Below are 16,633 nucleotides of genomic sequence, written 5' to 3'. Positions count from 1 at the left end.
GCTGGGGCTGATGAGAGCTGAAATCCAATAGATCTGGAGGGCCCCAGGTTGGCGCAGGCTGATCTAAACCCACATCCACAAGACGATTATGGGGAAATAAACTGGTTTCTAGAACATGGCTTCCATTCCTTGATATTCAAATTTTCAACGCAGAATGAACCAAAAGAGCAATACCACTTCAAACAAGTAGAGATTTAGATTACAATCTTATCTTACTCGTTTACTATTTGCTTAAGGCAAAAAAGAGTATAGAAGAGACAGGTAAGCTTCTGTCTAGCAAAAGCTTCTGTCTAGCAAAATAATGCCAATAACAGCCCTCTATGACCGGGTTCACACAATCACCATGGCTTAAAGAAGCCATTTCCCTAATCATCCATGTGGGCACAGTTTGTCGTGCTGTCTGAACCCGGGCGGCATGGCTTGTTGGAGGAGTAAATAACCCTCTAATAACCTAACAACAGCTCATGGGTTATTGGAGGGTTGTTTTCCCCTCCAACAAGCCATGCCGTCCAGGTTTGGATGACACAACAAGCTGCATCCAGCTGCATAATTAGGCAAATGATCCCCAGCATGCACCGCTGCTTAAACAAGCCACCATGACTTGTTCAAGTCATGGTGATCGATCTAACTGGCCCCAAAGCCTGGATCTTAAAGATAAGTTAAGAAAGTTAATAGTCCTCTGCTCTTCCCTTGCAACCATCTGTGCACCCTAAAAAACCTCTGTGGAAGATTGGGGGCCCTCCCAAACAACGTAGGATGGGATGGGTTACGGCTGATGGGAGTTGTAACCAAAACCTCTGGAGGGCACTGGGTGGTCTTAATTATATATTAAGGAAGAAGCTTAGCACCATCAGTCAAGAACCAGGTCTCCGGCCATAAACAGCTTAGTCTCCCAGTTCCTAAATATCAACATCCAGGCAAAAAAATCTTAGGTATGTAGAAAATTCAGTGCTCTTCTCTCTCCCCACCGCCCCTCTCTCTCTATATATATATGACTGAGATCTCTGCTTCCAAAGAAGGCTAAAAAAGAAATAAAATCAAACAGAGCCACAACTGTTTTTAAGTTAACTCACTTTTGGCATTTTCCTTGAAGAAAGTATATCTCAAGTTTGCTTTCATAAGTTCAGGAGAAATACCTAGTTATTTTTTTAAAAAAAAATCAAGTTCTTAAGATTATTGCATAGTAATATATTTATGAAGTAGAATTAGACCCACCTTGATTTGAAATGTGATTCTGGGGCAAGCAGCTCTGTAACAATCTAAGGTTGAAGAGAAGAGACCATAACTAACACTATCTAAGATAAGTCAGATATTTCTGCATTAAATAAGATTTAATTTAAGAACCTGAACAGAAATGAAATGTTTATTACAAACTGTTAAAAACAGCTTCCAAGTGTGTCACATATATGAAGAAACCAACGGCAAAGTTTTCTAGAGTTGGCTGTACTGAAACTGTTGTCTGATCTCCTCCATGCTCTCCAATTATCGCCACTGACACCACCACACGTAGCGCCGTCAACATGCCAATCACTCTATGAAAGCCTTTAACTTTTAAGTCCCATTTCCCATTTCGCCATTGTCATGATGAACAGAGAAGCAGCATCTTTTACACTCAGAAAAGCATGTACGGTCCTTGTATTTGCAATTCTTTGTCTGGTAAGTGTGAACTAGTATACTTCTGATGAGGAGCGGTATATAAATATGGTAAATAAAAAATAATAAAAAAAATAAACAACACTCTAGGCTGAAAAATCTCAGTGAACACCTCCTCCACCCTGCCACCCACCCCTGTCAGCGACCACAATAACTATTTATACAGTATGGCGTGCGCAGGTCAATCTTTCCTCTTCCCCTTATGTACCTCCACCATTTTTTTCTGTTTTAAATCCTTCCAATTTATTTGTATGTGTTTCCCCCTGCTTTTAAGTATTGTCCATCTTAGGCTGCAATCCCATGAACACTTATCTAGGAGTCAGCCCCTTTTAACACAGCAGGACTTACTTCCAAGTAGACATGCAGAGAAATACACTGCTAAGAGGAAAATCCAATGAAGTTGTTCTACTGACAGAATACGGAAGAAAGAGAATAGGAAAAAGTTGCAGAAGCAGAAGGCTGACAGGGAGGGCCAGAGAAAATGAGGCAAGCTCTGTGTTCGGCAAAGGAAGGGAATGAACTGGAGAGGAGGAGCCAATCAGAGGGACTAGGTCAAAGGCCTGGTCACATGATCCCTGTCTTGCCCTGAGTGATGTGGGGAGCACAGCCCATAGATGCCTCCTTGCTAGAACAGGGAACTACTTCCTCCAGCAGAGGCAGGTGGGGGGCAATTCCCCCGTTAGCTAAATAAATGAGCAGACTGAATCCAGAAGGTGAAGGCCTTGGCAAACTTTACGGAATCATAAACAGACAGTCCCCTGGCTGAGCAGCCAGAGGTATAAGACAGCAGAGCAAATCATGCTAGGCTTCTAACAGAATGAAGCCACTAGTACTACAGAACATAATGAACATGCTAGTCTTTTTATACACAAGAAACGCAGGCTAAAAATGAAATGCGTTTGGTGCTACCTGGTTGCTAGGCAACACCCCCCCCCCGTAAACTCTATTTGCATCCCAAGCTATCTAACGCATGCAGAACTGTTAACAAGCTCTGCACCCTACACTAACCCTTAGCTTGCACCCTTTGGGGGGGGGGGTGTCATCCCCTGCCATCATTATTCCAACACACACACCAGTAAACCCACAAAATCTGCTCCAGATGATTTGGGGATCCTTCAAGATTTTTGGGAGCGGGAGGTTGCAGGGGTGGAGGAGAAAGTCCCATCATGCTAACAGAAGTCTGCTCATGTGACACTGGAATCCACCCTTACAATTACACCTCTCTGGATAGGACCTTGCCTCTTTCAGCTGGTTATTTCAAATAATTATGATATTTATAAACATTGTACATCTAGCCTATTTTCACTTACCACCTTCCCTACTTACTTGCAATCTCATCCAATTAAACAAGAACACCAAATGTGCACAGCCCTTTGTCAAGGCCTCTTCCAAACACGACAAGCCATAGTTCGTTGTTTGAGCATGAGCTTCAGGCTCACATGCTCCTGTCTCCCCTCTCCTCCACTCACAAGTGCAGGAGATTTTCAAACAAACCACAGTTCCCCATTTAAGGAAGTGGAAGGAATTCATTCTTTGCCAACTCCAGCATGAACTAACCAGATCCATACCTTCTAGACTAATGTATGGACCGGAACCAAGTAATCCACAAGCTTTTGCACTACCTGAATAGTCCAATGCAGTTCTCTCCTCAAAGAACATATCAAATTACATTTTAAAACACATTATTTTCGGCATACGTATTTAAATGTGAATTTTCATGCCTTAAAAATATAAATCGTAGATTAATGTGGAAACGGCAGAGAATGGGCTTACAGCTAAACACATATGAAAGCAACATGGACAGGAAACAAGCTGATTCATCTAGCCCTGTTCCCATTACATCCATCCTGGCTGATTTTAACCAGCCACAGTTAGAATAAACCACCATTTCCCAAGTTTGGACGGCACAGGAAAAGGTGGCTTATTCAAAACCAAACTCTCTCAGTCTCTTCCTCTCACATGCAAAAGAGAAAGAGGGGGGAAGGCTCCTCCTCCCTCAAATGTCACCACTACCAGCCATTCCAGCAGGCTGAGTTGAGGGAGACAAGAAGGGGAAGCAGGGCCATTCCACCAGCCCTGCTGAAAGACTAAATGTTTCCCTCTCTTCCCTCCCCATTCCTTTTTCCTTGTGTCATGCCTTTTTAGATAGTAAGCCTATGGGCAGGGACTGTCTTGTTTAATTAATTATATGTAAGCCACTCTGGGAGTCTTTTTGGTTGAGGAGTGACGTAAAAATACTTCTTTATTATATTAAGCAGTATATAAGTATTACTAATAAATAAATCCACTTACATAGTAGTAAGCCCACTGAACTCACTGGGACTCACTTCTAGGTATATATGTATAGGATTGCATTGTTAAAGACCTGCTAGTTGGCTAGCTAACACATAACTGTACATCTTCGCTGGACCACCTGTATTTTGCATACAGTTTCAGTGGGGAGAAAATCAGTAGCTTGGGAAAGGGCTAAATCACATAAAGGCAGCTCAATATTCTTTCCTTGGACAATATCTTTTGATGAGCTCCTATATGTAAAATGTTGGTTATAGTCTACTGGTTTACTCTACAAGATTAGCTGTCAAGCACAGGCCATACACAGACTGACCGGTTTTGCTGATGTAGATTTTCAACAGGCTGTGCTCCGTTGCGAATACCCTTCTGAATAACAGCGTTTGCATGAGACACATTTCCTTGCATGCCAAGTTGCTGAGCCCAAGCAACATACAGAATGGATGACTTGTTACCAATTCCTTGGCTGTATAAATAGTCAAAAAACTGACTCGGGTTATCAATGAAGGTGCCCTAGGGAAGACACAGACATAAGCACATAAATGCACTAATTTAAAAAAAAGGAACATCAGCTCAACTGTGATAACACTGTGTTATAAAACGGAGAAGGGAGCAACCAGCAACACAATCAAAAAGGACATTAAAGAGTTGGAAAGGGTGGAGGAGGAGGACAGCCAAAGGGGCTGGAACAACTCCCCTATGAGGAAAGGTCACAACATGTGGGGCTTTTTAGCTTAGAAAAAAGTGCAAGTAAAAGGGGTAGGGGAATGACACATGAGAGAGATGAAGAAAATTAAACATGGTGTAGAAAAAGTGGACAGGGAGACACTTTTCTCCCTCTCTCATAATACTGGAATCCAGGGTCATCCCATGAAGCTGGCTAGTGGGAGATTCAGGACAGACAAAAGGAAGGACTTCTATACACAGTGCATAGTTAAACTATAGGATTTGTTACCACAATATGTGGTGATGGTCACCAACTCGGACATTTTAAAAAGATTTAAGGGACCACCTTCTCCCATGTCAACCTGCCCACTCATTGAGATCTACAGATCAGGGCTCCTGGTTATTCTGTCGCCTGCACATGTATATTTGATGGCAACAAGGACGAGCACCTTTTCAGGCCAGAATTCTCTCCCCACTACAGTATGACAGGCACCAACGTTGATGGTGTTTCAATGCTGGTTAAAAACCTATTTATTTAACCAAGCATTTGCTGATTTTAATGCCTAGCTTAATTAGACTTTCTGTTTAAGTGGAGATTTTAATTTTAATTTGTTTCGGTTATAATGTGTTTTGTACACCGCGCTGAAATTTGTTGATAAAGGGCAGTATATCAATATTTTAAATAAATAAATTAAGACAGATTCTTGGAAGATAAGGCCATGACTGGCTACTAGTTATGGTGACTGTATATTACCTACAGTATCAGAGGCAATATACTTCTCAATAGTAGTTGCTAGGCAACACAAGCAGGGTGCTGTTGCCCTCATGTCCTGCTTGTGGGCTTCCCAGAAGCATCTGGTTGGCCACTGTGGGAACAGAACGCTGGACTAGATAGGACTGGTTGTATCCAGCAGGGCTCTTTTTATGTTTGCAAAAGACCTTTCCATGAATGTCAGGAAGAAATCCTTCAGGACAGGGTATTAACCTGGACAGCAACTTCATTAATTTATTTAACAGAGGCCAAATTTTGAATTGAGTGAGGGATGAAAGGCCAGCAATGTTGGTTCCACGCACTGACTCATACCCACATGAGCCAAGAGACAAGCAAAGGGCTCTTGCACCTCTTTTTATTTATTTATTGAATTTCTTAATCGCCCATCTGGCCGGTCACCCGGCCACTCTGGGTGATGTACAGCAACACAATTTTAAAACAATAAAATTCTACTTTAAAACATCATATTTCTAAAAATACCCTAACCCGCCCCAAATGCATGCCTGAACAACCATGTTTTTACTGCGTGGCGGAAGCTCATTAAAGAGGGGGCATGGCTTTTCCTCCATCTCACCTGCTCACTCCCCTGTGCAACCCAGAAATAGGCTACCAGGTGTGAACACCTGAGGCACGTGTGGGGAGAACTCCAAGCACATGTGGACAAGGTCATCTGCCTATATCATCTTGCCAAATGGTCGAGGGTCCAACTGAGTGGTAGAACACACATTTGGAATTTATAAAGAAGGTCCCCGGTTCGATCCCTGATATCTCTGGTTAACAGGATCTCTATCACCAGATGTTGAAGAGCACACCCCAAGATCCTGGATAGCTACTACCACTCTGAATATTAGGCAATCCTGCTGATTTTTTTTAAAACCTGAGTAGACAATATTGGGCCAGAGGGACCAGTGGTCTGATTTAATAGCAGGCAGCTTCCTATGGCAAGAATAATTTTACCACACAAGCGGTACAGATGTGCAGCAGGATGTGTGGCAAAAGAGCTGTCTCCCTGTGCTCGATGACAGAGCCTCTGTTGCGGTTGACATCAGGGTAGTAAGGGGTCAAATAACTTTTTTGCTTGTGTTTTGATTCACATAGGAGGAAGCAACAGAGATACCTAAGGGGGATGGGATGGGCGATGTTGAGGGGAAGAGATGGGGAGCGTGCAAGGTCTGATAAAGTCTCCAGGTCACCAGTACTACATGTTCCTTTCACACCCTAAAGTTCAATTTGCATTCAGTTTAAATACAAAACAGCTAATGGCTAACCAGATAAACTGGATTCCCATTAAACATGAACAATCTTAGAACAAAAAATGGTATCAAAAGGAAAACTCAACATGTTTCTTCTGAATGCAACAGATTCTATCCCCTTATTAAAAGCATGAAGGAACATACATACATAAATACATAAAACAACTTACTAATTTACTCTTTAGCATTTGCTAAAGTTTTGTAAAGTTTGCCACTACCCTGTGTACGTACAAATTTCACACAGCAGTTGATGAATCTTGCATCGTGCTGGTACCTCTTGTCATTTAAAAATGTTTTCACAAGCCGCTCTAGCAAATGCAATAGGAAATTTTGTCTTCCCTCTGCTTCCGACATCTCTTCTACCCACTGAAAGTACCTAAATACAAGATGAGTTCATCAGTTGTGTGCTTTACAGTAAATTTAGAATTGGAACTAAAGAGTAGAGTCAAAGAAAAGACCAACCTATACCAAGGATCAAGTGGGTCGTTGCCGCTGTAGTTCTGTATGTGTGCTTCAAACATTCTATGAAGCAAACCAGATGTCATATCAGTATTTGCACTGACCACAAGACAGGAGTTTAGTAGTATTAGAATAGGGCTAGACCACAGTGACTTTATAGAGGCTTCCACAGATATCTGTATTTTTCCCCCTTTGGGACTACTAGCAGATGGAGGGCAGGGTGGATGTAGACTGGGGAAAGGGTACAGGAGGAGATTTTAAAAATTCACTCAGCATTGCAGCCCTGGTTCAGTTTGGGCTCCCACATCTCATCTGTCTTGGCCCTCAGATTCAACCTCATGGGAAATCTTTTCCCTGAATGGATGATGCCACAGTGGCCACATTCGCATGCAACACTAAGCCAGGATTTAGTGTTACATCTGCAAGTGTCTGTGAGCTCGAGTGAAGCTTTGGCCTCATGCGCTCCCCTCTCCTCCTCCCATGCAGCCAGAATACACTATGGCCCAGTTTGCACCCTATAACAACTCTTAGTTAACAAACTGTGGGTTGTTGAAAAGATGAGCAGGAGCGAGTTAGCACACTGGTTTCTGCCAGCTCACCCCCACTAAAATAAACAACCTAGGAATGCTTCATCCCCGGGATGTCTAGCGTGATGTCCAAATGTGGAACTTTGAGTTGTTGGGGGACCCATGGTTAAACAGCAGGCTGCTCTTTAAACACATGAGAGCAGAGCCAGTAAAAAAGAAAAGTATCAATCCTAGAGCCTTTATTTAGCAATTTAGTTATAAAGAGCTAAATAAATACATGTCAGGCTTGTCGAAACTACTATCCTCAGGGGGGGGGCACTCTAGTGTGGGCCAGGTATTTCCCTAATCTCCTCTAGCCAAAGCCCATAGCATGATTCATTTTGCCAACCCCACAAAATCCTCAACTCCTTTGGTTTCCTCTGTTTCCATCTGCAGTTGACCCATTCCCTCATGAAAAAATCTAGTTTCTGGCTGCCATCTGCCAATTACAGCACTACTGCTGAGGCCATGTAAGCCTACCAGTTCATACTAAGAGAGAGGGGGTCACTCAGAGGGCACTTTGCCCAAGGTCCCTGAAAAGCTGGAACTGGCTCCTGAATGTAAGCAAGAACAAGATGAACAACAGAAACTGAAATTCAGCAGGTGGGCAGATGGAACAGGGTCTTTTCAGCTGTGGCATCAACAGCCTGAAATGCCTGCCATGACCCTCCATATATGCTTTCTGGTGCCTAGTGAAGAACCTAGATCATTAGAGAGGCCTTCAGGGAAGTTACATCATAATCTGTTCTATCTGGTGATTCTGTTATAAGATTTGATCATGCTATTTGATCTTGTCTTGCAGCACAACCCTATGCGTGTTTACTTACGAGTCCCACCATCTTGAACTGGGCTCACTTCCTAATACCTGTGTTTAGGATTGCAGCTAAAAGTGCTGAGCTCCCCTCATGGAAAAAAAGTAGGATGCAATTTGTTTTTAAAAGAAGTTTAATAGTAAGTGTTGTTGGAACTGTAATATGACTGGTACATTTTTTCATATGTGGCTGTCATATGTGTACATATGTACATTTTTTCATATGTGTATCATTATACAACAATTTTGGCAGGTTTTGTAGAAGCTGGTAAAATCACAGGGCAAGTGACTGATCTGTCTCCAGCTATGGGTCTGCTATCGATATATGACAAAGATAACAACAAACTACAAAACAAAGAACTACTGACTTTCTTATGGGCAGCAGCCTGGATGGAAATTGCAGCCAGCTGGAAAGGAGCACACAAAGCCAGTTGGATCAGCTTTTCCAGAAGAGTGATTGACCAAAGCCAAAAGAGCAACTAGGAATGGTAACGATAAACAAGACTTCCATTCGACTTGGCATCAATTTATAACTTATATGATTAGGGACAAGGAAATATTAAACGCACCAGAAACTTGTGGTCAATTATAGAAAGATTTGTTAGGATAATGGGATATGGAGTAGGATCAATGAAGAGAATATAGGTGGGACAACCTCTGTATTGTAATATGGCATATTGATGACAGATGGCGGTCAGTGTATTCCCAAGTTGTCTTACGACACAATCCTATGCATGTTTAGACAGAAAAAAGTCCTACAATTCCCAGCATTCCCCAGCCAGCCATACTGACTTGACTAAACACTCATAGGATGGCACCCTTAATGCTGGTTAATGTTTTGTTAAAAAATCTAGAAAAATAATTTTAAAAGTGTAATACTTTAAAAATATAATTTTAAAATACTTAAAAATAATAATTTTAAAAGTGTAATACTATGTGCAGTATTAGACAGACTGCACATGATCTATAATATAATACTGCATACATCAGCTGGGGCTAATTTTGGGTTTTTTTCCGCTCTGTGCCATTACATACCGGCAGGCAAGGAGCACACCTCTGTGCGTGCACAGAGAGCAGTTCTCATAGCTATGGTCTCTGGGCATGTGCAGAGAGCAACTGTTTTGCCCACCACCACCCCGGACACCTTAGCACGTCCTCCCACATCTACTAGAAGAAATGGAGTAGCACTCATAGTCAATAAAAGGGTGGGAAAAGCAGTACTGGGGTACAATCTTAAAAACGATAGAATGATCTCAGTACGAATCCAAGGCAAACCATTCAACATCACAGTAATTCAAGTCTATGCCCCAACCACTGAGGCCGAAGAAGCTGAGGTTGATCGGTTCTATGAAGACCTACAACACCTTCTAGAACTAACACCAAAAAAAGATGTCCTCTTCATCATAGGGGATTGGAATGCTAAAGTAGGAAGTCAAGAAATCACTGGGATAACACGCAGGCATGGCCTTGGTGTACAAAATGAAGCAGGACAAAAGCTAATAGAGTTTTGCCAAGAGAACACGCTGATCATAGCAAACACTCTTTTCCAACAGCACAAGAGACGACTCTACACATGGACATCACCAGATGGTCAATATCGAAATCAGATTATGTCCTTTGCAGCCAAAGATGGAGAACCTCTATACAGTCAGTCAAAACAAGACCTGGAGCTGACTGTGGCTCACATCATGAGCTTCTTGTTGCAAAATTTCGGCTTAAATTGAAGAACGTAGGGAAAACCACTAAACCATTCAGGTATGACCTCAATCATATCCCTTATGAATATACAGTGGAGGTGAGGAATAGATTTCAGGGATTAGACCTGATAGACAGAGTGCCTGAGGAACTATGGACGGAGGTCCGTAACATTGTTCAGGAGGCAGCAACTCAATCCATCCCAAAGAAAAAGAAATGCAAGAAAGCCAAGTGGCTGTCTGATGAGGCTTTACAAGTAGCTGAGGAAAGAAGGGAAGCGAAAAGCAAGGGAGAAAGGGGAAGATATATCCAACTGAATGCAGAGTTCCAGAGAATAGCAAGGAGAGACAAGAAGGCCTTCTTAAATGAACAATGCAAAGAAATCGAGGAAAACAACAGAATGGGAAAGACTAGAGATCTCTTCAAGAAAATCGGAGATCTCAAGGGAATGTTTTGTGCAAAGACGGGCATGATAAAGGACAAAGAAGGCAGGGACCTAACAGATGCAGATGAGATTAAGAAGAGTTGAAAAGAGTACACAGAAGAACTATACAGGAAAGATCTGAATGTCCCTGATAGCCATGATAGTGCGGTCACTGAACTTGAGCCGGACATCCTAGAGAGTGAAGTCAAGTGGGCCTTAGGAAGCATTACTAACAACAAAGCTAGTGGAGATGACAGTATTCCAGCTGAGCTATTTAAAATCCTAAAAGATGATGCTGTTAAAGTGCTGCATTCAATATGCCAACAAATTTGGAACACTCAACAATGGCCACAAGACTGGAAAAGGTCAGTTTACATTCCAATTCCAAAGAAGGGCAACGCCAAAGAGTGTTCAAACTACCGCACAATTGCGCTCATTTCACATGCCAGCAAAGTGATGCTCAAAATCCTACAAGCTAGGCTTCAGCAGTATGCGAACCGAGAACTACCGGAAGTACAAGCTAGGTTTCGAAGAGGCAGAGGAACTAGAGATCAAATCGCCAACATTCGCTGCATCATGGAGAAAGCAAGAGAATTCCAGAAAAACGTCTATTTCTGCTTCATTAACTACGCTAAAGCCTTTAATTGTGTGGATCACAACAAACTGTGGCAAATTCTGAAAGGGATGGGAGTACCAGACCACCTTACCTGTCTCCTGAGAAACCTGTACGTGGGTCAAGAAGCAACAGTAAGAACCAGACATGGAACAACCGAGTGGTTCAAAGTTGGGAAAGGAGTACGAAAAGGCTGCATATTGTCACCCTGCTTATTTAACTTATATGCAGAGTACATCATGAGAAACGCCGGGTTGGATGAATCAGATGTCGGAATTAAGATTGCTGGAAGAATTATCAACAACCTCCGAAATGCAGACGATACCACCCTAATAGCAGAAAGCGAAGAGGATCTAAAGAGCCTCTTGTTGAGGGTGAAAGAGGAGAGTGCAAAAGCTGGTTTGAAACTCAACATTAAAAAAAACTAAGATCATGGCATCTGGCCCTATCTCTTCCTGGCATATAGAAGGGGAAGAAATGGAAGCAGTGACAGATTTTACTTTCTTGGGCTCCAAGATCACCGCAGACGGTGACTGTAGCCATGAAATTAAAAGACGCTTGCTCCTTGGGAGGAAAGCTATAGCAAACCTAGACAGCATAGTAAGAAGCAGAGACATCACCTTGCCGACAAAGGTCCGTCTAATCAAAGCTATGGTTTTCCCAGTAGCAACGTATGGCTGTGAGAGCTGGACTACAAGGAAGGCCAAGCGCCAAATAATTGATGCTTTCGAACTGTGGTGCTGGAGAAGACTCTTACGAGTCCCCTGAACTTCAAGGAGGTCAAATCAGTCCATCCTAAAGGAAATCAACCCTGAGTGCTCATTGGAAGGACAGATACTGAAGCTGAAGCTCCAATATTTTGGCCACCTAATGCGAAGAGAAAACTCCCTGGAAAAGACCCTGATGCTGGGAAAGACTGAAGGCAAAAGGAGAAGGGGACGGCAGAGGATGAGATGGCTAGATAGCATCACGGATGCAATGAATATGGACTTGAGCACACTCCGGGAGAGAGCGCAGGACAGGAAGGCCTGGCGTGCTATGGTCCATGGGGTCACGAAGAGTCGGACACGCCTGAACGACTGAACAACAATAACCCCGGACGCCTTAGCACGTCCTCCCACGTCTACTTAGGTTTCTAGAGCAAGAGGTAAGAGCGAGCCTCTAGGCTGGCTTAGGCGCCTAGGATCTTCCCGCTTTAAGAGATCAGTCCCGCCCTGAAACCGCCTCTGCTGGCCAAGGAAGGACTCACTGTGCGCGGGCGGAGAGGTCCATGGCGGCCTCCGCGATGGGCGCTCCCGAAGCAGCCGCGTCCACCATAACTGGCTGAGGCGCTGGGGAAAATTCAAACCTCCCCGCGCAGCCGCACAGGCGTCCTTGCCTCATCGGGATTGGCTAGTGTCGCCAGAAGAAGAGCCAATCAGAACGAAGGATAACGTACGCTTTCGGTCTCTGGAGGGAGAAAAGTGTCTTGGAGAAGAATATGCCACAGCGACAAGCAGGGGGAGGGAAAAAGTGAGCGTCACGCACGACCTTCACTTCCGGTTTCTATGTGGATGCCGCCATATGCGGGCAGGAGCATAATAGGGCACGGGGAGATGTTTTGTCCTTTTTCCCCTCGTCCCTTTGTTGCCGTTTTGCATCGGTTGCTTCTCCCGGTCAATTGGGAACCGGAAGTGAGTGGTAGTTATAATTTCCTTGAGCCCTTGTTGAATAAAGTGTGGGGTTTAAATAGGAGATATGATCCTCTCAGTCCTATACATTAGCCTCCGCCCGCGCTGACTGGGGAGGGATGGGAGCTGTAGTTCAGCATACTGTGGCCCTGTTTTGTTATTTCCCAAGTTCCTATAAAATGTGTTCATATCTATCTATCTATATATCCCTTTGGAACAAGTGCCTCCAATTACTTCCTTCCAGAGCTGTGTGAGGATTACATGCTGGCTGGGGCTGATGGAAGCTGTAGTCCCACAATCTGGAAGGCACCAGGCTGGGGAAGGTACTGTATTTATTATGTTGTCCTGTAGAGAAACAGGGCACGCTGAACCACAACGTCTTGCATTTTCTTGACTTTGGAAGCCCACTGCATAATTAAATCATCCCCCACTCTCTCTGTACTGTTGTGCAGGGATGGGCAACTTGTAGCCCTTCTTATGTTTTGGTCTACAATTCTCATCCGTCGCCATTGGCTGTGTTGGCTAGGGCTGATGGGATTTGTAGGCCAAAACATCTGAAGAGCCATAAGTAGCCCACCCCTGATATAAACCGACAGATTTAGGAAATCACCTTATTGTTGTTTATTTGCTCAGTCGCTTCCGACTCTTCGTGACTTCATGGACCAGCCCACGCCAGAGCTTCCTGTCGGCTGTCGTCACCTCCAGGTCCCCCAGGGTTGAGTCTGTCACCTGCAGAATATCATCCATCCATCTTGCCCTTGGTCAGCCCCTCTTCCTTTTGCCTTATTTAATTTATTAATCGCCCATCCGGCTGGTCACCCAGCCACTCTGGGCGATGTGATTGTTCAGTCATATCTGACTCTTCGTGACCCCATGGACCATAGCACACCAGGCCTTCCTGTCCTGCGCTCTCGCCCGGAGCGTGCTCAAGTCCATATTCATTGCATCAGCGATGCTATCTAGCCATCTCATCCTCTGCCGTCCCCTTCTCCTTTTGCCTTCAGTCTTTCCCAGCATCAGGGTCTTTTCTAGAGAGTTTTCTCTTCGCATTTGTTGTTGTTCAGTCATTCATTCGTGTCCGACTCTTCGTGACCCCACGGACCATAGCACGCCAGGCCTTCCTGTCCTGTGCTCTCTCCCGGAGTGTGCTCAAGTCCATATTCATTGCATCAGTGATGCTATCTAGCCATCTCATCCTCTGCCGTCCCCTTCTCCTTTTGCCTTCAATCCTTCTCAGCATCAGGGTCTTTTCCAGAGAGTTTTCTCTTCGCATTAGGTGGCCAAAATATTTGAGCTTCAGTTTCAGTATCTGTCCTTCCAATGAGCAGTCAGGGTTGATTTCCTTTAGGATGGACTGATTTGACCTCCTTGCAGTCCAGGGGACTCATAAGAGTCTTCTCCCTGGGCGATGTACAAAGTATATAATAAAACAGTTTAAAACAATAAACTTCCACTTTCCCTAGCATCAGCATCTTCTCCAGGGTATCCTATCTTCTCATTATGTGGCCAAAATGGGCTCTAGCCCATCCAGGCTTATGCCGCAAGACACTTATTAGTTTTTAGGACGCCCAATTTATTTTTTTACTGTTATTTACTGCTCATCTATATTTCCTGACTTCAGTTTTAATTTTCAACTTTTCCACAAGAGGGTGGCAAACAATAAGTTTTTTAACCAGTAGCACTCCATTCCTTTCTTAGAAGTAGTTCGCCTTCTGGGTGAAATTCAACTTCTATTATTGCCTGTTGCTCCTAATTAGAGGCCTCTTCTTTTTGTAGGCTATGTTTTTAAAGCTATCAGTAACTGTGTCAGCTTCCAGAGGTAGGTAGTCCTGTTAGCCAGAAACAGCAAGGAGCTTTTAGTTAACTTCTAGTGTAATGCTATACATGTCTACTCAGAAGAAAGCCCAAGGAATTCAGTGGGACTTACTTCTAGGTAAGTGTGTACATGGTTGCAGCCTTTAAAATGGGTGGGCAAATTCAAGGTAGCGGCATTGCCCATCCTGGAACCTCCGGGGCCGCACATCACCACTGGGGGAAGTCACCATGGCATCACCATTGGAAATGGTGGCAGCGCTGGAATCTAAGAGATGATGTTTGGCAGCATGGCAATAGGGGATACCTCACAAATGGCCTTGGCGGGTTGCCTGAGACTCATGCGCTGCATGTGGCCCATGCCTGCTTTAAGACTAACATTTATTATGACATAATCTTTTGTGGGCTAGAGTCCATTTCATCAGATCCAATCTATCAGTTAAAATCCTTTGCACACTTATTCAAATAAGTGCGTAGGATTGCTGTATCGAGTTCTTTAGCCCTAGTAGAACTACACTAGCCTTGGAGCTGGCATAGTTTATTTCCATCCAATTGGAATCCATGGGAGGGATGTAGGATTGCTCTGTCTGTAATATAGAATAAAAATATAGGGTAGAAGCCAACTAAAGTCCTACATAGAGTAGACCCATTGAAATGAATGACTAACATGTCTCATTCATTTTAATGGGTCTACTCTAAGTAGGATTTTAGTTGGATTCCACTCATAGATCCTGGATTTCCACTTTTGTTTCAAGCTTGTTTGAGTGCATATTTTTGTGTTATTCAACATGACTTGTAAACCCACCTTGAAGGCCAGCCTTGATATAAATAATAATAATAATAATTAATAATCACTATCATCATACCTTAAGTATTATCCTTTCATTTGGAGTCATGTTTATTTTAAATAATGCCTGGGTGATTTGTAGAAGCCACTAACTGCATCTGGTGCTTTTCTCAACATTTTCTGGCAAATTAATCTCAGATTACTCTTTAGTGCAATCAGGTGTGCCTATTTTGTAGTCTGGCCTCTTTTCATATGGAAGCTCTTCAGACTTGATATGAAACATCTGGATGCCCAGTAGGCCATGCCAAGTTTGACAGTGAAGCTGATAGGCTAGAGGAAAAATTTCTCATAGCTGACAAAAACACACACACATTGAGACAGCAATGCTATGGTTCCTGAGAGGGTGTCCCAGGGGCCATAGGATGAAGTGGATTTCCCCCTTCAAGGGTGGAGAGAGGTCCAAAGGGGAAATCTGACCCCAGAACTCCTCTCCTAGCGACTATGGAAAGTTCCATATTGGCTTCCTCCCTGAGGTCAGAACTGTGACTTCAGGCTGGCGGGGTGGACAAGGCATGTTGGGACTGGGGTGCCCATGGGTGGGGAGGAAACTGCTGTGGACCTACAGCCCTTCCAGCCTCTGTTCCCACCCTGCATAAGGTGTAAGTTATACCAGCCCTTGAGCTGGTGTAATTTGTTTCTCTCTCATTGCTTGCAATAGGAAGATTTTTTTTCCTGCCAACCCTAGCCCCCCACAGAGGGAAGAAAAAAGAAAATGAGGAGGCTCACTTCTGCCCTCCTGGCAAGAGCCTGGCAGGGTTTAGGATAGATTAGAGGCTCTGATGTCAGAGTGACTGAATGAGGTGTGGTGGGTTGTTATTAGGGAGGGCACCTTTTTAGTGCTGGCACCTTGGTTATGGAATGCCCTCCCCAAAGAGGCCTGCCTGGTGCTTATGCTCTGGTCTTTTCGAACCTTTCTATTCTCCTTTTTTAAATAACATTTTAGTGCATTTTGGCACTATTTATCTTCCCCTATACTTGTTTTAAGCTGGCAGAGTTTTCTTTACTAATTTTATGCTGGTTTTTTAATGTTTTTTTGTTGGCTCTATTAATATTTTAAAATATAGCTTGATGTTACTATGATTCTATGTCTGTAATTTATTGAT

General features: G+C 43.6%; 1 protein-coding gene across 2 annotated transcripts in view; it reads right to left on the bottom strand.

Moving 5' to 3' along the window:
* BUB1 (BUB1 mitotic checkpoint serine/threonine kinase) overlaps window positions 1-13,916 on the bottom strand; it is a 63,028-nt gene extending 49,112 nt beyond the window's left edge. Inside the window, exons 1-6 of one of the 2 annotated variants that reach the window (XM_084829105.1) lie at window positions 13,482-13,916; window positions 12,451-12,650; window positions 7,096-7,155; window positions 6,865-7,009; window positions 4,259-4,455; window positions 1,216-1,259 (exon numbers count right to left, since the gene is read on the bottom strand). In XM_084829105.1, the coding sequence (XP_084685231.1) occupies window positions 1,216-1,259; window positions 4,259-4,455; window positions 6,865-7,009; window positions 7,096-7,155; window positions 12,451-12,584 (580 nt within the window). In that variant the 5' untranslated portion in view covers window positions 12,585-12,650; window positions 13,482-13,916. Of the gene's footprint in view, window positions 1-1,215; window positions 1,260-2,001; window positions 2,361-4,258; window positions 4,456-6,864; window positions 7,010-7,095; window positions 7,156-12,450; window positions 12,651-13,481 lie in introns of those variants that run through there. The other variant, XM_084829106.1, reaches the window with a different exon arrangement.
* Window positions 13,917-16,633: the final 2,717 nt, after the last annotated feature.

This window comes from Heloderma suspectum, chromosome 1 (assembly GCF_057233095.1).
Source record: "Heloderma suspectum isolate Gila_16-S chromosome 1, 16-S_ref, whole genome shotgun sequence".
NCBI classification, from domain to species: domain Eukaryota; kingdom Metazoa; phylum Chordata; class Lepidosauria; order Squamata; family Helodermatidae; genus Heloderma; species Heloderma suspectum.
The sequence above is the reverse complement of the archived record's forward strand: the minus strand, read 5'-3'. Positions and strand labels throughout refer to the sequence as shown.